At 50.2% G+C, this 21,885-nt stretch overlaps 8 protein-coding genes across 8 annotated transcripts; 3 read left to right on the forward strand and 5 right to left on the reverse strand.

The window, feature by feature from the left end:
- Nucleotides 1-704: 704 nt before the first annotated feature.
- Asppvi_006973 (putative lipase/esterase family protein) lies at nt 705-1,861 on the forward strand (the record flags this gene model as incomplete). The annotated part of the gene is made up of 3 exons (XM_043302868.1): nt 705-1,289; nt 1,350-1,716; nt 1,770-1,861. 3 exons carry the CDS (start codon nt 705-707, stop codon nt 1,859-1,861), a joined length of 1,044 nt encoding a protein of 347 aa, XP_043158803.1.
- A 367-nt stretch (nt 1,862-2,228) lies between these two features.
- Asppvi_006974 (Hsp20/alpha crystallin family protein) lies at nt 2,229-2,765 on the reverse strand (the record flags this gene model as incomplete). Its single annotated transcript, XM_043302869.1, has 1 exon — nt 2,229-2,765. The coding sequence occupies one exon, from the start codon at nt 2,763-2,765 to the stop codon at nt 2,229-2,231; it is 537 nt and encodes a 178-aa protein (XP_043158804.1).
- An 872-nt stretch (nt 2,766-3,637) lies between these two features.
- On the reverse strand, nt 3,638-3,977 carry tfb5 (TFIIH complex subunit TFB5; the record flags this gene model as incomplete). Its single annotated transcript, XM_043302870.1, has 3 exons — nt 3,638-3,685; nt 3,737-3,888; nt 3,959-3,977. The coding sequence occupies 3 exons, from the start codon at nt 3,975-3,977 to the stop codon at nt 3,638-3,640; spliced, it is 219 nt and encodes a 72-aa protein (XP_043158805.1).
- A 670-nt stretch (nt 3,978-4,647) lies between these two features.
- Asppvi_006976 (putative MFS multidrug transporter) lies at nt 4,648-6,567 on the reverse strand (the record flags this gene model as incomplete). The annotated part of the gene is made up of 6 exons (XM_043302871.1): nt 4,648-5,200; nt 5,257-5,624; nt 5,679-5,834; nt 5,894-6,217; nt 6,289-6,383; nt 6,441-6,567. 6 exons carry the CDS (start codon nt 6,565-6,567, stop codon nt 4,648-4,650), a joined length of 1,623 nt encoding a protein of 540 aa, XP_043158806.1.
- Nucleotides 6,568-9,510: 2,943 nt separating this feature from the next.
- On the reverse strand, nt 9,511-11,061 carry Asppvi_006977 (histidine phosphatase family protein; the record flags this gene model as incomplete). The annotated part of the gene is made up of 3 exons (XM_043302872.1): nt 9,511-9,664; nt 9,718-10,622; nt 10,672-11,061. The coding sequence occupies 3 exons, from the start codon at nt 11,059-11,061 to the stop codon at nt 9,511-9,513; spliced, it is 1,449 nt and encodes a 482-aa protein (XP_043158807.1).
- Nucleotides 11,062-12,799: 1,738 nt separating this feature from the next.
- On the forward strand, nt 12,800-14,976 carry Asppvi_006978 (putative copper amine oxidase; the record flags this gene model as incomplete). Its single annotated transcript, XM_043302873.1, has 4 exons — nt 12,800-13,131; nt 13,188-13,764; nt 13,817-14,787; nt 14,841-14,976. 4 exons carry the CDS (start codon nt 12,800-12,802, stop codon nt 14,974-14,976), a joined length of 2,016 nt encoding a protein of 671 aa, XP_043158808.1.
- A 389-nt stretch (nt 14,977-15,365) lies between these two features.
- Nucleotides 15,366-17,847, forward strand: Asppvi_006979 (transcription factor domain-containing protein; the record flags this gene model as incomplete). The annotated part of the gene is made up of 4 exons (XM_043302874.1): nt 15,366-15,514; nt 15,573-15,725; nt 15,773-16,469; nt 16,519-17,847. 4 exons carry the CDS (start codon nt 15,366-15,368, stop codon nt 17,845-17,847), a joined length of 2,328 nt encoding a protein of 775 aa, XP_043158809.1.
- A 93-nt stretch (nt 17,848-17,940) lies between these two features.
- Nucleotides 17,941-19,536, reverse strand: Asppvi_006980 (putative cytochrome P450 monooxygenase; the record flags this gene model as incomplete). Its single annotated transcript, XM_043302875.1, has 6 exons — nt 17,941-18,273; nt 18,364-18,631; nt 18,682-18,786; nt 18,842-19,010; nt 19,071-19,470; nt 19,534-19,536. 6 exons carry the CDS (start codon nt 19,534-19,536, stop codon nt 17,941-17,943), a joined length of 1,278 nt encoding a protein of 425 aa, XP_043158810.1.
- Between the last annotated feature and the right edge of the window lie 2,349 nt (nt 19,537-21,885).

Genomic DNA, 21,885 nt, shown 5'->3' on the forward strand with positions numbered 1-21,885 from the left:
AAATGACAGGAATTTTATAGAAATTAGAATCCTAGAGATGGATCGGAGAGTTGGAGATGCTACTCTGGTTGGTGACTTCACGTGCCTCGGTCCGATCAGATAAGCGACAAGTTATGCTGAATTTCAACTGATTTTGACAAGGGCAGCATTTAAGATTATATGATCACAGTTAGCATAAAACATATGTGAATATACAAATGAGAAGGAAAGTCCTATAGTCAAGCACACTTTATTAACAGAGGAAGAAGTAAGGTGGAAGCTGTTCGGATCCTGCGAATGTATATTCTGCGCGTCAACCTTGCAATCGAATGCCTCGGACAACTGGACACAGTGGACATACTATGATGCTTTATAATTGCTCAGTATAACTGCATCTATAAGTTATCTCTCTTCAAATGGCTGTATGATTTTATAGTAGGCACGAAAGTGAATTGACAACGACGACCACAGCTACTATGCCACATATGCCTCCTCAGCTTTCTTAGCGGGGTTCGACCTTCAGCATAGAGAGGTACTTTGGATTTTCTGAAGACACTGCCACTTGGTCATTAGTTCCATCGATTTGTTAAATGTCTTCGCTATGGAAAGATGAGCGAACACGGGCGTTGATATGATGACTCACGTGGCATGAATGAAGCAGCAAGAATACGAGCACAACCACTTCTCCAAGTTCAGCGCATTCTCTCATCAATCAAGACCAAACCATGTCGTTCCTAAACAGTTGGTTTGGCCCTCTCTACGACGCTATCTTCTGTCCATCCTTACCACCCACTTTCCGCTGGCGACTCCTGGCTTTCCAGCCAATCGTACTACTCTCCAACACAATCCAATATCTCCCCAGTCTTTTCACCAAAGGCTGCCGGACTGTCATCTGGATTCCTCTCAAGCGAGCGCCAGCCCACTCAGTCCGCGCCATCGTCTATCACCCTAGGACACAAAACCAGTCTGGATCGAGAGCTCTCCATCTCAACATCCACGGCGGTGGATTTCTAGGCGGACTACCAGAAGGCCAGACGTCATTCTGCCAGAAAGTCGCCAACGAAACCGGGGCGATTGTCGTATCTACTTCCCACCGATATGCACCGCGCTATACCTTTCCAACCGCACATGAAGACGTGCAGGACGTCGCGGAGTGGTTGATCGAGAATGCCGAACGGCTTTGGGGCGCGAATCCGAGATCGATGAGCGTGAGCGGGTTCTCCGCTGGCGGGAATCTAGCATTGGGGGTTGCGCAGCGGCTGGCGCATACGGAGTTCAGTATCAAGGCGTCAGTGACGTTCTATGCACCGGTCGGTAGATACCTTATCCAACGTCTACATCGACCGGGGTTAACATGAGGTTATTATCAGACTGATCTGCGGCTCCCACCGTGGGAGAAACCCCGCCCGGCTGGATTCCCAGAGAAAGACCCCCTGGCCTTCTTGCTGCCCCTTATGGACGCGTACGCAGGACTGGGACGGGAGAAGAACCTGACCAATCCGCTACTTCATCCTATCCTGGCGGATATTGAGTGCCTGCCCCGGAGTATGATGTTCGTGGTTCCCAAAGTGGATATCCTGCTGCACGAGCAGACTGTGTTCGTGGAGAGGTTGAAAGAAGAGGCTGCGGCCATCAATCGCGGCTTGGCTGATCAGCAGGGCTCGTCCGAGGCGCGGTTGCAACCCTACCGCATTGAGAGTAGGTTCGACGAGGGTCAGATACATGGGTGGTTGGAAAGTATGACTTTGTATTCCTGATTTCCTGGACTGCAACTAACTGTCACTTACCAGTTCCATCGGTATTCATCGACACGAAGCTCAGAGACCAGATATTCGGCGAGGCGGTGCAATTCTTGAATGATGTTTACGCTCTTCAGCGATAGTGCGTGCCAGGTGCATGGCCTATTGTATTCACTGTATATGTTTATGTTCGATATTCTCCTCTCAGTCACATCTCTGTACTATATTGTGTGACAAACTCTACTCAATGAATGTACATACTATGGACTACGATTATGAGAGACCAGAGTTGAAATGAAAATGATTAAATTTTAATTAGTGCTTGACATAGTACACTGAGTATGCAGGAAAGGACAGACTTAAAAAGCGCTTCCACCGAAAACATCTTGCCGTCGAGACTGTTCGAACTAACTCCACATGAATGCAAAGGAAAGACAAGGAGGTATGCAATTTATCGTCACTTCGTTGTCACATCACGCTCGTGTCAGAACGGTTCCAGTTGTCGACCATTTACTCGATGGTAATCTTCCTGGCGCCGGTGTTGACGACCTTCTTCGGCACAACGATGGACAGAATGCCGTTCTTGAGGCTGGCCTTGACGCTGTCCTGGTCGACAGGAGTCGGGAACTGGAAGGTGCGGTGGAACTCGCMGACAGAGCGCTCGCTCACCCAGAAGCGGTGCTGCTTCTTCTCATGCCTGCTGACTTGCTTTTGCTGGTCACTGGACTTGACCATCTCGGTATTCTCCTTCTCAGAAGACTCCTGGGTGGGCTGCTCGGGAGTGCCGGAGTGGTATTCGCGCTCGCTGCGGCCCTTAATCACGAGAGTATCGTTATCGGAGAACTCAATGTCAATGTCCTTCTGGGCGATGCCGGGAAGCTCGCCGTCCAGAAGGTAGGCATCGTTGGTCTCGCGAACATCAAAGCGGGGCGCAAAGGAGCGCACAGAGGAAGTCTGTCTGGACGACCGGTGGGTGTCGTAGTCGTCCAGAAGGCGGAAGAGAGGGGCGAAGTCGCCAGGAGTGTGGAAGGTAGGGAAGAGAGACATTTTGGATATGTGTGATGAGGTTGTTAATGAGTTGATGTCGCTGAAGCTAAGGTTGTTGTAGTTGATATGAGCTCGTTGTTATCGTGATTCTTGTATTCTGACCTGGTGAACTGAACCCCGACTAGACGAGGTGACAGAGGTGTCTAAATACCCCAGAGCCATGGTTCGAGAATCTCCCATGATTCTACCGTGGATGTCCCTTGATGCATCACGAAACATCGAGCATTGTCGACGCACATAGCTGGAGTGCACTCGATGATTCGCGGAGATTCGACGGTCACGTGATAGAAGGGGGGAATCTCCACATGAGCTTCATGAAGAGCTTCAGGTAGCTTGGAGAAGCTTCGAAGCAATTTGCATTTTGGCCAGACGCTGTCCATGGAACGTCCTGGATTCATCACAGTTCATTCGTCTGATGAGCTGTCATACAGGACTCTAGGTTCATTGCATGATACTCCGCCACAACTTGTTCCTCCATCGTAGGTTCTGGCTACAATCTGGATTCGCCACCAGACCAGAATTCTAACGTGCATCACATCATGACATGGAAATGATAGAGATTATTGGCTCTATGTCACACCACAAATGCATTTTGCAACGCGTCTTACTGCGAGTATCATGCTCTGTGATTTCACAGTGAAATCACTTGTGGACAGTGTAGATTTCGACGGAATTCTTCGAAACGATTTTCGCAGTACTGTTCCTGTCGACGAGCATGCTGGTCGCGATCGTAGAATATCAAGGTAAAATAGTTCTTCGAACAATGTCGTCGAAGACGGCCTACTGTCGATGGCCAATGGCCATACTGAGGCATTCGAAACTTCACGAGATCGTATGGTTGCTTCGGCTGTTTGGGTGACGTCGTATCCTCTTTACTCCGATTCGGATTCTTCGGGCTGCATTACTTTCTCATCAAGCTCCTATCCGAATATTAGCACACCCATCGCACTGAAGAAGTTTGGTATCCGTACCCTTCCTAGCCTTTCTTTCAAATTTTGTAGTTGGCTTTCCTTGATGACTAGATGGCGGTCATCGTCCAGATCCTCCACAATGTAATCGTGACTTTCTTCGTCGTACTTCAGTATAATAGCTTTAACGGATGGATCGCACTCAATGAGCACTCCTGTTATGGTGCGATATCGGTCAGAACAGTTTCACAGTCAACCATCTTAAGGATCCAATGATCGGCGCACCTTTAATTGCACGAGGCATGATAAAAATCTGTCTCAGTTATTGAGAAGTGGTCTGAGTTAAGCAAATATATGTTCCTAGTCTGTAACTGGGATCAAAGAAATGTGAGATCTGCAAAATTGCGAGTTTTCGTCGACTCCGGAGTGCCAAGACTTGCAGAGACCAAGGCACCAAGGCACCAATTCTTGGAAGACCATCAATTACTGGATTGGGGTTAGCTCTCCTATTTAGGTATAGTGCTTTTCTTCTTGTTTGGCTTTATAAACATAGGCTCATAGTCCTGCTTTCTCACCATGTCGAGGCTCCTGCCCACGAAGCTCTCAGATTCTCCGGTACGAATTGCGTTTGCATGTAGAGCTTTAACAGTGATCATGTTGGGTACGTCCTACGACATAGAAATCATTACCGGAATTGTATTGAGGAGCTGTGGCGAGAGCTGAAGGACGTGACCTCGTTGGCAAGTATAAGACCTGGCGCAACCTTGAGTTGAGGCCGAATTTGGCGATTACAGAGAGCGTATCCCAAGTGTTGCCTTGCGTCCTCAGCATATTTCCAGCTCCTTAGGAAGCCTGCGGCCACCAAGAGTTATTCCGGCGAAGATAAGGTACTCCTTACTGTGGAAGGCATCAAAGTCTGCTGATGGACATATATATTACCAATGAATCATGTAAAAAGCTTTTGAGACAGTCTATTATTCCTGATCGAGTCTGTCCTCCAGATGCTCATGGACATCCTTCTCGACCTCGTGAGGTGCTCTCCAGCCTGTACAAGCTTGGATGATTGTCGCTACTAGAGCCAGAACACAGCCGCCCATGATCAAAAGCTTGATTGCATGCTCATAGCTTTGGATGGCAACCTCTTTCTCCAGTCCACTCAGTTTCCTCACTAACGCCGGGCTTCCCAAAAGTTTACGAACAAGGTCATCTCTTGCGAAAAGTCCGTGCTTACCAAATCCCTTCTCCAGTGCTTTCTTCAGCTCCCGCTGAAAGAAGCCGCCGCCAATGGCAGATCCGAAGCTTCCAGCAGAACCTCGGAACATGCCTATTAGGGAGGTCACAATGTAGTGCACGTTTGGATGGGTAAGGTGTAGCATATGAGACAATGCATAGTTCATCGAAGCGCCGATGAAAAGGCCATTAAAAAAGGTCGAGACGACGTAGGCGACGGTAGGTGAAGAAGGTGTCGATAGTATGGCCAGTATAAAGTTGGTCAACGCAAAGAGCAGGAAAACTACCAGCGTCGAGCTATAGCACGAGAGGTCAGTTTTGGGACTTCTCAAATCAATTGCAACAACACCTACATGTAGTAGCTGCTCGTCTTGCGGATATGGATCCATCCGACCAAGAGGCCTCCAAGGCCGAACCCTGCGTTCGTTGGAACTAGGATCAACCCGGCGGAGGCGGGAGACCATTGTCGGACCGCCATTGCATACACTGGCGTGAAAAAAAGAACAGACCAGCGAGCCATCATCGAGATGAGAGCTGCTAGGCAGGTAGCCAGTACGCTTCTTGCTTTGAGCACTTCAATCGGGATTATCGGCTCTGATGTAAACTTCGACTCGATAAGAAGGAAAACGGCGAAAGAGACGAGGCTCAAGATCAGAGGTGTGACCGTGACAGTTGAGTTTGGCGACGCAAGACTGAAGAGCAGCAGGAATACTGAACTTGTCTGGAAGAAATGGTTAATCCTCAGCCCCTGTCATTAAAACCTTGGTAGTCTTACCAGAGTCAAGGCACCCGCATAATCGACTTTGGCTAGTCTTTGCCAGGGAGAACTGGCCTGCAGACTCATGGAAGTATTCCTCGTGTCGGGAACAGCGAGATACTCAATCAGCCCGAGAATCAACGAAGCAGGTGCTTGAATCCAGAAGATCAGCCGCTACCGTGACTGGGTCAGCTCCGTATCGTTTCCAATTATCTGGATGAAAGACGACATACCCATCCGAAGACTGGCGTCAGCAATCCGGCTAGTACCGCACCACAAGATATTCCTGTAGTCATTCCGACATTCAACAAGCCAATGAAGAGACCTCTTCTTCTCTTGCTTGTAAGGTCAAGAATAAGGATGAAGGAGGTGACCATAACGCCCGCACTGCCACAGCCAGATAACGCACGCCCAAAAAGGAAGACCGGCAGGCTTTGGGAAGCGGCAGTAACAAAGAGTCCGACGGATAAGATCGTCACGGAGAAAAGAGTATAAGTACGGGCCGTGAAGATCTGACAGAGACGTCCTGCTAAAGGAGAGACACTGGACATTGCGATCTTTATGCGAGGCATTAATTAGCCCACTGGCATGTGATGAACAGCTCTTGAAGGACATTGAATGGACGCACCAGGTATGCTGAGCTGAACCATGTCGTTTCCGAAAAGGCGTCGAGATCTTCTGCGATATCCGATTGAGCCGTGGTCAACATTGATATGTTCGTGGCTGCAATGGCATTCGTTAGTCATTACCGTGAAAGACCCCGAATGGCAATCTATTTACTTTGAATAAATAGCAACAGGCCCACAGTGATGGTGATGACCGTTCCTCTGAGAAACGAAGGTGATATCGATGTTTCGTCGTTATCTGTGAGCGGATGCTCTATCAACGGCGTGGCCTCGGAAGGCATTGCGTCTCTTGGAGGTTCAGCCACCATGATGCTTTCTGAATGCGGGATGTTTTGAAGGCAAAGCTAGTAGAGCGTTCGACCCCATGGATATTGACAATTGGGATATTAATGCTGCCAAAGGTGATGAAGACTCGATTCTCCAGAAGTGGAAGCTGGCGGATAAGCATTTATAATCAAGCCAAAGTGATACGCAATTCTCCAATAATAATAGACCCAATCATTAAGGAGCTTTGTTCCCTTGCCCAGTTTCCGATGTGATAAGTTGATAACGCATGCAAACATGGCAAAAAATGATCCTCCTGGGTCAATAATAACTCCAGTTTGTGTCCCACCTGAACAAGCTGATTTGACGCGACATCCTATAGCTATTTCATCATCCTGAGCCGAGCCATGGAGGCAATTGTTCATTTTCATCATGATGAGTTCATGAAAATAGACAAGAAAATACTTGCAGATTTCTGAATAAGAGCTAGAGCTAGTGCTAATGGACAGAAATGGCATGTTGATTGGGCTCCCGTGGCTCCTGAACATACTACGTACTTCTGCCTGTCACCATCTGCCCAAGTTGAGCAGGCTCCCCACATGACAGAGATGTGGAGATCGCGTGTGCTCACTTTGATTGCCTCAGGTGTCATTTTCAGTCATTTTCATGGCGTATTCTGAATTTCTGATGAATTATAATGGGAAGAGAAGCTTCCTTGTACCAGTTTAATATCAGAGATCGAGGTTGGAGGCCCCAGCAATCAGGACCTTACCCAAATGTATTCGACAACTGATTCAGGGCTTGCTTACTCATCATGTGGTTTAGATTGAACACTTACCAATCAGTCATCTCTGAAGAAGACAAATAGTCACAGATTGCTGTGCTGACCTCTATGGGAACTGTTAATTCACAGTTGCTCACAAAGAGCATAGGCAAGGGCCCCTTTCCCTTGGTATCATGGACCTTCACCCGGGCAACATTTTCGTGGACGAGGGAGCATTTTGCCGTCTTTGAATACCATCTTCTCGCTTTCGTTAATTTGTGCTATAATTGTATCTTATGGACGGAACGAAGACGAATACACCTTCGTCTGTTACTATGTCTGATACTATGCTGGGGTCTCTTAATACTGGTCTATATGATTACTCTGCTCTTCCCAATTTATACAAACCCGCAATTGTTAAGGACCGATCAGCTGATGTAAATGCAGCCTGCCATATGACACAAATATGTACAGTGGCAGATGACAATCTCATCTGAGCACAAAAGCTCGTCGCTCGATACCTACATAAATCCAGTGCTCTCGGATTCTTGACTTGAGGGAAAAGAGCCACCCATCTATTCTCACAATGAAGCCTATCTACTTATCCGCGATGTTCCTGTGCTTTTTCGCCGTCCAGGCAGAACACCGCATATCTGCACGTAAGATTACCATTCTCCGGATTATCAACCGGTATTTATTAAAGTATACAGGAGAAATAAAGATGGCTCCCGCAGACGCGCGGAGAACCCCTGCCTTGAATCTAGAACAGACCGTCCTAGGCGTAGACGACAGCCGTACGTTGAAGCAACCTATGAATGATCGATACAACTGATGTATGCTAGATTGCTACCGCTGCTCCCCTCCGTGTTCGCACGCCGTTTGCTGTCATGGGGAGTTTCCGCAGTGCTGTTCGGACGGGCATTATTGTTACTGTTGTGAGGAGTGAGGGTCGATTATCCAAGATATATGGTTGTCTATCTGCGTCTGGTCAAACTGCATTAAGCCACCGCTCCGTCCTTTGAAGAGTAGGTATCCCTCGTGTAGTTTTCAGTGGTCGTTCCCTTATCAAGCTAGCGCAGCTGTTGTTAGTCCATATCCAATAGAATGCAATTGCCTTTCTTCGTCAGGGTATCGTGGCAGAAATGACAGCACCATAGCACTAAAGTCTGGAAAACTCATCTGGGGGGCCGGGCTGCACTTTTAAATGCTGCTGAATATGCTCCAGCATCCGCCCAGTCCACGAGCCAAACTTGTCCATCTTGGTCCAAAATGAGATTCCGAGGGCTAATGTCCTGATGGTTAAGGACGAACTCGGTGAACCTGAAGGCGGGGATATCTTCCGGAGCCTGATTGAATCTCTTACAGATCTTCAGCTGAACCAGCCTTCAAAATCGGCCTTTTTCTTGAACGGACCCGCACTGTAATGAGTAAAGAATCGTCCGCGACATGGCCACCGCCAATTGGCCCTGGCTCTGGTAGTTCCACAGACTGCATATCGAGTATCATTGGGCGGTTTGTCGTGAAATGTCCAGATTCTGTACATCGCCAAGGCCTTCCCAGCAGCTATCGAGAGGTTAACCATTGATGTAATCCATCACGATATATCCCATCGTGTCGAAGTAATTCGTGTCGTCTGCGAACTTCTGCCTCACAGGGAAGCACATTACCGCCGCCTTCAGAGCCAGGTCCCTTGGCAATCGCCCCACCGTCGTCTGGCCCAGATCGTGAAGGACCAGAGCGAAGTCGAGAAGCAACGGACTCATCAGACAGGGAATGGAAGTAAGTTCCATCCAGCAGAAATACACTGTCTAAGCTCGACTCGCTGGCTGCCAAAAGATATCAGTAAAGACTCGCGTAGACGCTGGATCTCCAAACATCAGTAAATGGGTGTAGAATGCCCTCCATTTCTATTTGAATTATTGGGTATAAAGCGGCCGCATTTTCAGTAAAGAAGAGTGATACGGAAGCATTTGCCCAAGCCGGCTGGAGATCAACAGATTCGTTCATTTGTTAGCGAGTGGCCATGAGATCTGATATTGCTTCGTCACTGCCAAGAGACAACGTAAATGCACAAGCACAGTCTACTATTAGTAGAATAGATGCAGGGCATATCCCACCCAGTTGCATTATTCTGATGTGAAACGTCAGATTGACTTTGGGGTTTTAAGTCAACCTAATTCTATACTGCTTAATCCAATTAATTACAGATTGATTTGATATCTTCCGGGACAAAAGGACGTAGGATATCCAGCAATGTCGACAGTGGGATCCAGTCCAGCCGCCCATGGATTGTTTCAATGGCGTGGCCGCTGTACAGGACACGGGCAAAGTACTCCGAACTCGACGTTTTCCTGCTTTGTCAGAAACCGATATTAGACCCAAGGAAAAGAGTAGACAAACTTACCAAACTTCAAAAGCGATATTCGATCCCATTCCCGGCCACCGCATAACTTTGATCCCCAACGCCCCCAGAACAGGGGAGATATCCCCATCATGCACAAAGTTATGGCTATACGCCAGCTTCGATGCACCTTCCGCAACTGCCTCCAGCTTCCGTACTATCTCCCCAATAAACAAACCCTCAATGACCTGGATGTACTGCGTCGCATTCGCGTTCCGCCGCCACAAGTAATTATACTCCCAGTCACCGGCGCGGAAGACCTCGTCCGCTTGGGCCGCGGTTACGCACTGCGTCCGGTCCTGGACGCGACATGGCAGTCTGTACCCGTTACACAGGCGGGCCTGGAAATTGTCCGCGAAGTGGTCGAAATTCGAAGTCCAGGCGGACTCGCCCTGCGCGTCGAACATGTTTGCGAGACTGTCACGGAGGGCCTGCGTGACTGTGAGATGCTCGTTCCATTCGGCAGTGGATCGAATCGCGGACAGGATGGTGTTGCGCGCGGAGCACGGGAAGCCGCCGTTGACCGTGTCGACGGCGGAAGCTTGCTGGTGCACAGGAATGGGTTCGTGGTACTCTGGCCAGATGCCGCGTAGGACGGCGCCGGCGGAGCCCTGCGTTAGGGTCGAGGAGCTAGAGCGGAACCAGACCTTCTTCTGGTCTGGGGTAGAGGGGATCAGGCCTAGCCGGCGGCCGTAGACGGCCTGGAGGTCACTGCCGTGCTGGTAGCCGTCGAGGAAGCCGCCTAGAGTGAGTTGGGGGTACTGGCAGGACCCATTAACGTAGGTGGTAAGGTAGGGGTTAGACGGATCTGAGTAGGTTTGACCATACACAGCGACTGGTGACGGGTGCTGCGAAGCTGGTGAGGCGTAGACATGCGGATCGATGTTGTCACAGTTGTATTCTTGATCCTGGACGGTGTTAACGACCGATCGGCAGAATTGGGAAAAAGTGAATTACCTCTCCCCCAGGAAGGATGTTGTAAGGAGTCCGCCGTTGGTGTCGCTGCAAGTATTCAAGGTATACCAGCTTGGCGTTGATGGAATGATTTGCAACAGGAGGCGGCAGGGAGTAGGTCTCTCTGCGCGGATGAGGCATGGAACAGTAATTGTAGACATCATCGGCAGATGGTGAGCTAGCACTGTCAGCGGGAGCAGTGTAGATGCCGCCATAAGTGCCGTAGGAGGCGTTGGTGATGAATGTGGTGTGGTTCAGAGGCGGATAGAAGGTGTCAAGGGAGGCGAGGGTTGCCGTCCCCGAGAACAAAAGCGCCAAGCCTAATGATAGCATGTTGACTAGAGCTTCGTAGACTGAGACGGTCTGATCATGATAGACACTCCATATTCGCATTATTTATACTTGAGCTGTCGTGTTCCGAAAAGGTCGAATATCCTTTAGCTGTTGCTGAGGGCCAAGTTGAAGTGGGAAACACGGCTCTGTTAGATGCTCTGCGTCCACTAAAAATGCTACATCTTCCACGTGGTGCAGCCAACACAAACAATAATTAAGCCATGTTCTCAGAGGCTTGCAATCGGTTGGACATTGTTATTATGGCCAAGAAATCAACCACTATAATCCCTCAATGTAATGTATTCTAAATAAACGTTACAGAGAAGCTGCTAATGTGGGAAGCAGAAGTTCTGAAAGTGGTCATTAGAAGGTTGTTGAGCTCTAGTTATATAGTTGGCGGGCCGAGCACATAATAATAAGGCACCAGGAAAGCACCCCACAGTGAGCAGAGAATGCAAGTCGAACATTCATTTTTAGGTATTCAACTGAATCATTATTGGACTGTCTGTAATACTAATCTTCATACCCATCTTTCTTCAATTCTCTTCCTCAATTGCTCTTCCCGCCCACTACAGCTGCCTTTGTTATCGACCTTGGATAGGCAAGCAGAATATAGCTCCTCTAAGTGAATTCCTGTGGCTATATAATTGTTAATGTAACCATAGGGGACCACCGTGGTGATTTAGTACATACTAGGTTTAGCATTCTACTAGAAGGCATTCTAATTATACAAGCTGCGGGTGATATTCAACCGACATGTACTTCATAGAATCCTATTCAAACATGCCCATTGGGATATGTTTGTATAAGACTTAACCAGTAGATTAAAGATATGAAAAGTTAGAGGACCAATGTCACTAAGCCATACGTCCCTGCTGTCCCATCTAACCACTCCAATATACTTACGACATTTCAAACAAGACTTATTCGCTATAGGATCTGTCATATATGCTATCTATAGATATCTTCAAGTCTAGGCAGTTGCACAGAATGGCCTAGTTGAGATACTGCCTGTAGAAGTCTCCTGAGCATGCATTATTTGAGTGTTTAATACTTATTAAACTACTTATCATGCTCATGACATCACTTATATACCCATGTCTCTAGTGAATTACTCCATCTTCTTGCATATCATGTGTAATTTCCTTTTTCTGATGGCTGGGAGCCTGAGATGTTAAGGAGACTAAAAACTAGCAGGAAGCACACCGTTGCCAGAATAGATATTCTAGCCTACCTCATGATATGTATTTCTGAATGAAGCTAGTCTGGTGTCGCATGCAGAGATCCTTGATGATTCGTTGACAATGTCCCTTGAAGTATAAGGTAAGGTACGCTGTGTACCTCGGATGGCCAGAAGACCACTCTTAATCTAGCCCTGATCGCTAGTGTAGGATTTGAAATTTTCCAAGGAACAAAACCATMATCTGTCAATCGACTCAATCCCCTTGGTAATATCTCGACCAGCTTCAATCCACCTCTCTCTAAACTGTTATCATGTTGATAGGTGCGATGGCCCGATCGCGTGTCATATCCCAAAAATGGTTAGGCCGCTCAGGCGTTCCCCGGGTGGGGTCATCCTAACCCCGGCCTCCTCAACCAACCACAACAGAGGATTCGGAAAGCTTCCGTCATGAAAGCTATTCCGACGTTCCGAGGCTCCGACATCCCTTCCCCGCCTCACATCTGCATCAGGCAAGAGATACGCCCAGGTGGTACAAAATGGCCTCAACTTCGCTGCTGCATCCTCAATGCTTCATCTTGCGATTAATTTGGCTTTCATCATTCAATACCTCCTGACATGGCTCCTCACCCTCTAGCAATCCTCTCCGAGGCGGAGACTAATCTTGCGCGCGCTGTCATCATCGCAGAGCACCCCAACACCGTCATTGACTTCCGTGAGATCTTCCTGTCAGAACCTCCCAAGGACCAGCTTCGCGAGTTTTTAGCTCTTGAGCACGCTGGTCGGCTGAGCCCAACTACCCCTCGACCCCCTCGTCTCGCTACTTGCCAATACGATGTCATTGGAGCCGACCGCATCCCCTCCTTCCATGAATCCGTTGTCGACGTTGTAGCACGGAAGCGTGTTAAGTATAACATTGTCGGAAAGCAGCACCATGCTCCGCTTACTTTGTGCGTTGGGATGCATATGAAGAAAAGACGATTACCTGCTAATGACGATATGACAGGAGCGAATTCGATAACCTCGTTGAGCGATGTTTTACCTCTCCCTTATTCAAGAAAGCCTTGGAGGATTTTGACCTGCCGCCGGGATTTGAGGTCACAATCGAGCCATGGCCCTATGGTGGATTGGACAACACTGAAGAGAATCGGCGGTACTTCCAGGGTCTCTGTTTTGCTACCGACAAGAGCAAGAATAACCCGGATGCGAACTTCTACTCTTACCCTCTGCCATTGATCCCTGTGATGGATGCGCATACGCAAGAAATCATTCGGGTTGATCGTCCGGCCACTGGTGGCAAGGGAGATGGTTTGACCGAGCAAACCTTCAAGCGTGATATTATTGGGCACTGCAAGGCTTCCGACTACGTGCCGGAGCTTCTGCCAGAAGGCACACGGCAGGATCTGAAGCCTCTGAACGTCGTGCAGCCTGAGGGCCCTTCTTTCCGCGTCACGAATGAGTCCTTGGTCGAGTGGCAGAAGTGGCGTTTCCGCGTTGGTTTTAATCCTCGTGAGGGTGCGACTATCCATGATGTCTGGTACGATGGTCGAAGCGTGATGCACCGACTGGCTATCAGCGAGATGGTAGGTTGTTATCACAGGGATTATTCAGACAATTTGACTAATCAGGATTTAGACTGTTCCCTATGCAGACCCTCGTCCTCCCTTCCACCGTAAACAGGCTTTTGACTTTGGCGATGGTGGTGGTGGTAACATGGCCAACAACCTTTCTCTTGGCTGTGACTGCCTGGGTGTGATTAAATACTTTGATGCTGTCCTTACAGGACCTGACGGTAGTGCGAAGAAATTGCCCAATGCCATCTGCCTGCACGAACAGGACAACGGCATCGGTTGGAAGCACTCCAACTGGAGGACAGGCCGTGCCGTGGTCACTCGGAACCGCGAACTGGTCGTGCAATTCATCATTACGCTGGCTAACTACGAGTACATCTTCGCCTACAAGTTCGATCAATCTGGTGGCATTACAGTCGAGTCCCGCGCGACAGGCATTCTGAACGTCGTCAACATCGACCCGGGCAAGGTCAGCGATTACGGTAACGTAGTTAGCGGAGGTGTCTTGGCACAGAACCATCAGCACATCTTCTGTATCCGCATGGACCCGGCAATTGACGGACCAAATAATTCCGTCGTGGTTGAGGAATCCCACCCAGTTCCCATGAACGACATCACCAACCCAAAGGGCAACTTCTACAAGGTCACTCAACAGACGCTTGAGCGCGCTTGCTACCTCGACGCCGCTCCGGAACTGAACCGTACCATCAAGATGATCAACCCCCATAAGAAGAATCCCATCAGCGGTCACCCTGTCGGCTACAAGTTCATTCCGCTGGCGACCCAGCGGTTACTGGCGGATCCCAACTCCGTCCAAGCCAAGCGGGCGCAGTTTGCACAACACCACGTGTGGGTGACAAAGCATCGCGATGGTGAGCTGTATGCCGGAGGTCGATACACGCTTCAGAGCCAGCAAGAGGTGGATGGTGTGGCTGACGCTGTCAAACGAGGCGAAACCGTGGTTGATACGGATGTGGTGGTCTGGAGTACCTTTGGTATCACGCACAATCCTCGTGTAGAGGATTGGCCAGTAATGTGGGCAACGCTTCATCCCTTTCAATCAGTGTCTCGGTGCTAACAGTCAATAGGCCTGTTGAGATATTCCAATTGATGATTAAGCCGGCGGATTTCTTCACGGCCAATCCCTCTTTGGATGTGCCCTCGAGCAAGAATGTGTCGTCGAGACTTGTGCAAAAGGAATGTTGCCGTGATGCTCAGTTGTGATGGACACTGTTGGATGAGGATTATGATTCACGACATTTACAAGCCTGTATATTTGATCAGCAAGTCATGGAATGACCCTGTGGTCGGTCTCTGTATGTAAAAGTATATCAATTGAGGAATCAGCTCAATCGATAAAACGAAGCGAGTTTGAGAATTTTGTCAACAACTAATACCACTGGACTAAAAAGGTGGTCCGGAGTGTGTACTCATCAGCCTAGTGGATAGCATTGATGCCTCAGGCTAATATCGAATCCGCATCAATTCCGCGCTGTCCGCTCGAGACGCGGAATTGTTTCTTCCTCTTACCCACCGATTCCTCTTCCACCTGATATTATTTCAACCATACTGCAKGTATCAGCCCATTTTGATTCCATCGGCTTCGATTTCTAATGTCCCGATGCGGTAAAGATCGTAAAACCAGACCAGTTACAGCGGCTAAGGCGCGGCAGATTATGGGCTCGGAATCCCCCAAGCGCGGTGCTGACATTCCCGGGCAGCCTCCGAGCAAGAAACGAGCCAAGTACACGCAGGTAGCATGGTGCGTCCCACCGTCTTGACCTCATTTGTGATATTTCGTCTGATAATGATGGACACAGCAATGAGTGCAAGCGGCGGAAACTGAAATGTAGCGGAGAGACGGTCTGTTCGCGTTGCGCCCACGACAATGTTCAATGCATCTATGTTCCCACAACCCATGCACTCAGCAACAGAACAATTTCGTCACCAGAGGTGCAGGTCAACGATGAAAGGTCAGCTGCATCGGCGTTCTTGAATGATATAAATTGACGATGGTCAGGTTCTCGACCCGACTGAGTACCGTTGACCGTCAGATCGAGGCCCTGCAACGCGAGATGCGAGCTATGTCCGCTCGCCTGCGACAACTTGAATCAGCCTCCCCTTCAACAACAAACAATAGTTCCACGGTTATCTCAACCGTGTCCTCCTCGTCAACGACTGCAGGACTCCACCGCATCATGAACCGCCCGCAGTCACCGTCCTACGTCGGTCCCACGAGTGCAGAGTTTGGCCTGACCGCACGCCAACGGCATGCCGACGACTTCGACAGCGGCGATGACCTCATCTCGACGGCGGTGCAGAGTCCGGCAGCCCCGCTCCGAGACGACATTTCTTCTGATGATCCGCTGCGGTGCCTAGGTTCTGCTGAGGCGCTCCGTCTCGTCGGCGTGTACGAAAATACGGTTGGGTTGATGTACCCTTGCGTCGATCTGGAAAGCGTGCGTACGTATATTGCCGAATACTTCCGGGATAAGGACGGAGTGGGGCCGGGCTCACCGGCTACGCTGGATCAGGAGTGGTTCTTCGCGAGGGATATCGAGGTGCTGAAGATTCTACTAGCGACGGCGTTGTTAGCCGAGTCGCATGGCCGTAGTGAGAGGGCGGCGTTGCTGGCGGATAGCGTGGAGGATCGGTTTGCGACGCGGCTCAAGGTCCCGGAGGTGGATATGAAGGAGTTGCTCATTTTGACTTTGCTGGTATTTCCGTCATTTCTGCCTGATACATCTTCGGCTGCTGACGAGACAGTCCATCTTCCATTCCTATCGTGATGACGAAGTCATTTCCTGGCGGCTTATCGGCATGGCGGTGCGAGGATCAATGCAACTGGGCCTACACTGCCAGGAGACCTGGCAAAAGACCGGTGGTGTGTTCCCCGGTGAGCTGCAATGCGAATATGCCAGCAGGCTGTTCTGGTGCATCTACGTGCTCGACCGCAAATGGTCCTTCGGCACGGGCCTGCCCTTCGCCATCCAGGATTCAGACATGGACACCAATCTACCCGAACCTGGCACAAGCACCCCGTATCTCACCTGCATGATCCACTACGCGCGTCTGAGCACCAAGATCTGGGGCCTAGTCGTGGGCTGGCGCAACCGGCCCCGAGCCGCAACAGCAGACTACTGCGCCTATCTCGACTTCCAGGTTCAGCAATGGATCCAATCTATTCCTCCTGAGCTACGCTTTGACGCGGCCCAGTTGCCAACCCGGTCTGAGCGCGCCGGCCGCGCCGCCACAGTTACAGTCACTCCACAACCACAGTCCCAATCGCACACGCAAACCGACAGCATGATGATGCTCCAGGTTCTCCTCGCCCTTCAGGCAAACCAGCTCCGTATCCTCGTCTACCGCCAGAACCTTTTCAGCAGTGAGAGTATCGAAACCAATGTTCCCGGCGCCTCGACCGCCGTCGAAACAGCCAAAAGCACTGTCCACATGCTCGATTTCTTCTCCCGCGTGTCGCCGCTCTACTTCCAGCGCCCGGAACCCTTCAATTATTTCCTCATCTCGGCATTGGCGGCGCTGTTCCTGGCGGTCCTGCACGCCCCCGCGCGGTTCAGCCAAGTTTGTCGACCTGAGTTCTACACCGCCGTTGACATGGTGCGGCGGTCGTCGACACGCGCGCGAACCTCCCGCCGCTTACAGAAGATCATAAAGAGCTTGAAGATGATCTGGATGAATCTCGGGGCGCAGAGGCCCAAAGAGCCAGTGCAGAAGAACGGGGCAAATCGCCGCACTCCGCTTGGACTGGTTGCTACGGGTACCCCACTGTCGATGGGGAGTCATGCCGAGCCGCCGGATACCCAGCGGCCCATGTCGGGTGTTCCCACGCCGCAGCACCCGGCGTCTGCGTACTTGCGCTCCATGACGTCTCCGACGACAGTGCTTGTGGACGAGACAAGTTGTGAGGACCTGACAAGTTTCTTTGAGATGGCGGGTGGGTTTTATTTCGATTCGCGGATGGGGAATGGAGGCGCGAGTGCTGAGGGGCTGCTACCTGATGCCGCGACGGAAGGGTTTGATGCCTTTCAAGCGGAGGATGAGGCGTTGACGAGGGTAATGGCTGGATTATTATAGCATGAGTAGGCTCATGCCATCATATGCTTTCATACTTCAAGCCTAGACGGTAACAAATCTATGTGCTATTACTGTGATACAACTATACCGAACTCAGGCTTCCGCTGGCGGTTCTAGAAGCGACATCCGCACCATGACCTCGACAGAGCTCCACAAGAGACCCGAGGGCACATCTCGGTCCCACTCGAAATGTGGATTGACAAACTGCATATCGAACAAAAACATGAATTTGGCGATGGTGAGGCGAAGCTTCTGCAGCGCGATCTGCCGGCCCAGGCACGAGCGGGGTCCTATGGAAAATGGCCGGAAGGCGCGCTTCTCGTCTGGATTCTTGGGGTCCAACCAGCGTTCGGGCTTGAAGGTATCCGGTTCGTGCCAATATCTTGGGTGGCGCTGGAGAGTGTACAGATCCACCGAGACTAAGCACTACTCGTCAAATCCTGTCAGTAGGGGTCCGAGGAAGACGGCAGGATAACCAAGAAGAAACGAGAAAGGAGATGAATGCATGCGACATACTCCAGGGGGAACGTAAACACCGTCTACCACCGCGCCTGTCGAAATCCGACTGGTGAATTGCCCGTTCAGGCCGGGCCATAGTCGCAAGCCCTCGTTGATGCAGGCAGTGAGGTATGGAAGCTCTAGGAGTTGGCTGTCGGTGATGGGCTTGCTGGCTGAGAAATTTGACCGGATCTCCTGTTGCAGAGTGCGGTAGCGCACAGGATCTCGCAAAAGGGCACATAGGATTGCCCGGGTGGAGGACTCGGATGTTTCGAAAGACGCATAACTGAGAACCTTTAGCACTTTTCTTCCGTGGCTGAAGCGGTCGCGGCTCACATCAGGCCAGTGACGTTGCTAGACATCTGCTCGGCCAATCGAGGGTACTTGTCGTTCTTATATGGTATTGCTTGGGAAACGAACGTGTTCGTGCCTTCAGCTCGCCTGTATCCACCTGTCAGCTGTGCTATATATCATGGGCCCCGCCAGCCAGACGTACTGCTTCAGTGCAACACCAGATAGGTGTGCCGGATCTAGGAATTTTGGTATCCACAGAAAGCCAAATTTATCAATGAGCATCTTGAGTCCGCGCCGGCTCAGAAGGAACGAACCCAGCGCGAAGGCGACCCCGATCAGGTTTTGGTGAGATTTTAGGCCGATCCAATTGTCTGTCCAAGACACCCCTGGTTAGCATTTCACCGGCGGTCCGAATGGTCATTACATGGTACCTTTCATGCTTTCCGGCACGGGGTAGCCCAGTCCCACATCACCTATGAGGGCCCATTCCAACTGTTCGAGGAGACCGGTGAGATTGACACATATGGGGGTGCCCGGCTTGATGTTTAACCCGGCCACGAGCTCACTAAATCGTCTCTCGTGGTGGCCCTCAACACCGCCCGTGACTGCGAGACGGATGGCTGGGTGGAAGACTTTCCGCAACTCTTTCTGCTCCGCTGGGCTGCGATAGCTTACGAAGGTAACTCCCGGTGGGGAGAGACCCTCGACGGTCGACTCGAACGCTCCATATGTGACGAAGGATGCGCAGTTCGCGTTATAGATGGTGTCGTGGGCACTGATGGAGCAGAAGGAGAGTTCACTTGGTCCGAGGCGCACAACATCGCCTTTATCCTCGGTCAGGTTTATCGAGTTAGTAAAAGAGATAGGGGGAAGAAAAGGGCATCAACGGCTTACCATGCTTCTGGTGCTGCTCCCGTATGCTTTGGTTGAGTTTGTTCGACCAAAAAACACGAACTAACCACGACTGCCTCTGTCAATTCTGACCTTAAGGACGCTGGATAGGACATGGCATGCTCACTGGGCATAGTTTCGCTAATCGGGGACCGGGAATTTTGGCCAAAGCATCGAAATATACGTAGTATACTGCATAGGCAACGCAGAGAACCGATGCCTACAGCGAGACAACTCCTTAGTACAAAAACTTCCATCAATGTGAGAACGAAGAGAATCTTACCACAATCACAGCCTCCATAATGACAGAGAACTGGAATCCAGCTATTGCGGAAATTGGTTAGAAAGCACAAATTGCTTCCTATCTCCGTCCAGTGGGCGATTCTGGCAATCGGTGCAGACCCTTTTTTTTTATCTCTCCATATCTACCGGAAGTAGGAAGGAGGAAGGGATGTGCCCAAGGGGGTGCGCACGCGGCCGACTAGAGTATACATGCACGGGCAAACTTGATTCATTGGATCTCATCCACACCACATAGCAGGATTGTAACATGTAACGCCAGACCTGCGCTGAAAGACTTCTAAAACGAGAGCGAATACGCATTGGCATACCACGTTGGAGCAAGGGGTGAGGAAGCTTATGCCTTGGGCTGATTGTGATGGGCATGGAATGCACGGGATATTTGCTGGAGAAAAGGTTTCATCTGGTGCAAAGCTGGGAGACTCGTCGGCGGGTGGCTCAGAGGGCTTAGTTAGTGTGTTCATACACCCCGTGCAAGGTCAATCTCTCTGGTCGATGCCTCTTTTGCAATGCTGGGATTTCCAGTGGAATAAAGTTGGTAAAAGATGGGCTGGGAAGAATTCTGGGACTGCAAGGGGCAGCTTATGATCATCGCCGCGGCAAAATGTACCTGCGTTTCATCGTAGGGATGGGAGAAGGAGATGAGATTGCGCATCAAGGGGTGAGACGAGTTGGGAGATCGATCTGCATTGTTTTTATTCCGCGATTGCGAGTTCGAACGCTCTTCAGATAGGCCCAGACTATTGAACCGATGACAAAACTAGTCATATTGCTGAAGCATTTCGAAAATATTGTCTCGGTCACATCTTGACGCATCAGCGGACGACTTATGCATGCTGTCTTGGAGTGGCTGGCTGGGCCGGAAAGTACTGAACTGAAATAGGCAGAGGAACCTTGACGATCAACTCAAAAGTACTCTCGCGGCTTGCAAGATCTCTCTCATCACTCGCATTGCGGTATTTGTTGCTTTGTTGCCTGACCATCAAACTCAACCAAGAGGTCTGGGAGCCCATGTCTCATTTCTATTTCCGAGCCCTCGTCTGCCATCCACATTCTTTCAATGGAGTGTAGAATTGCGCGCAAGCATAGGATCGTGCACGGATCGTGGCATAGATCTTGGCGATGGAGGCAACTTCTCGGGAGCGAGGTTTAAAATTAGATTCCAAGTACTTGTCAGCGATCCAAACGTATGACTGAACCGGACAGCATCGAGCTCAACAAAATGATGACCTCGAAGGTCTTAACGAGGGCGAAGAGAACAAAGAACGGGCCAAAGAGAAGGAATTTTCCGCACAACCTTCTGGTTTCAAATCAGCCACGCCGATAGGACTCGTTACCTTGTATGACCAGCTTTCTTCTACCTGAGGAGCACTCAAGTATCTCACCTGTCAAGTAAAGAAAAATAAAACGTGCTTATACAGCAGAACCAGAGACCTTGTTCGCGACCTTATATGTTGAACGTCTTCATCCTCTAAGTAGAAGAAATTAGGAGGCCGGACTCGACATCCCACACCCATTTTCCGTGCAACTCTGGTTAGATTGTCTTCTTGCTTGATGCGAGGAGACAGGCCAGACAAAACAGACCATTKGTGGGGCCCGGGTGGGATACGCTAGCTAAAGGCCCGCAGCCCGGTGGATCTGTGTTTGGCAGACTGACACATTCCCCTGCCAAGATGTTGCAAATCTCTCTCTTCTAGCAGTCCGGCAGGTCATTTCTGTTTGGGGACAGTCGATTGTGAGACGTGAATTCATTGACCGCATGTACTCCAAATGCAGTAGCCGAGTTAGCGGGCGAACTGTCATTTGGCGGCCATCCAAAATACCGCTTGATAGCGTCATATATCTGGTTGAATTCCCGGCAGCCCGGCACTCGCAAGCACCGTCCGATTGGTGGATATCTACTTCGATACTGCAGCTGGTGCTGAAACAACCGAAACAGCAACTCCTCCTGTGGCTGGTGGACGCAACAACTACGACCATGGCAGCTCGGACTTAGCAAGTCAAAACGCTCCGGTTACTCGGCAAATCACGAGGCAAGCACGTTTTACCGTCATG

The sequence above is a fragment of the Aspergillus pseudoviridinutans genome (assembly GCF_018340605.1).
Source record: "Aspergillus pseudoviridinutans IFM 55266 DNA, scaffold_4, whole genome shotgun sequence".
Lineage (NCBI taxonomy): Eukaryota > Fungi > Ascomycota > Eurotiomycetes > Eurotiales > Aspergillaceae > Aspergillus > Aspergillus pseudoviridinutans.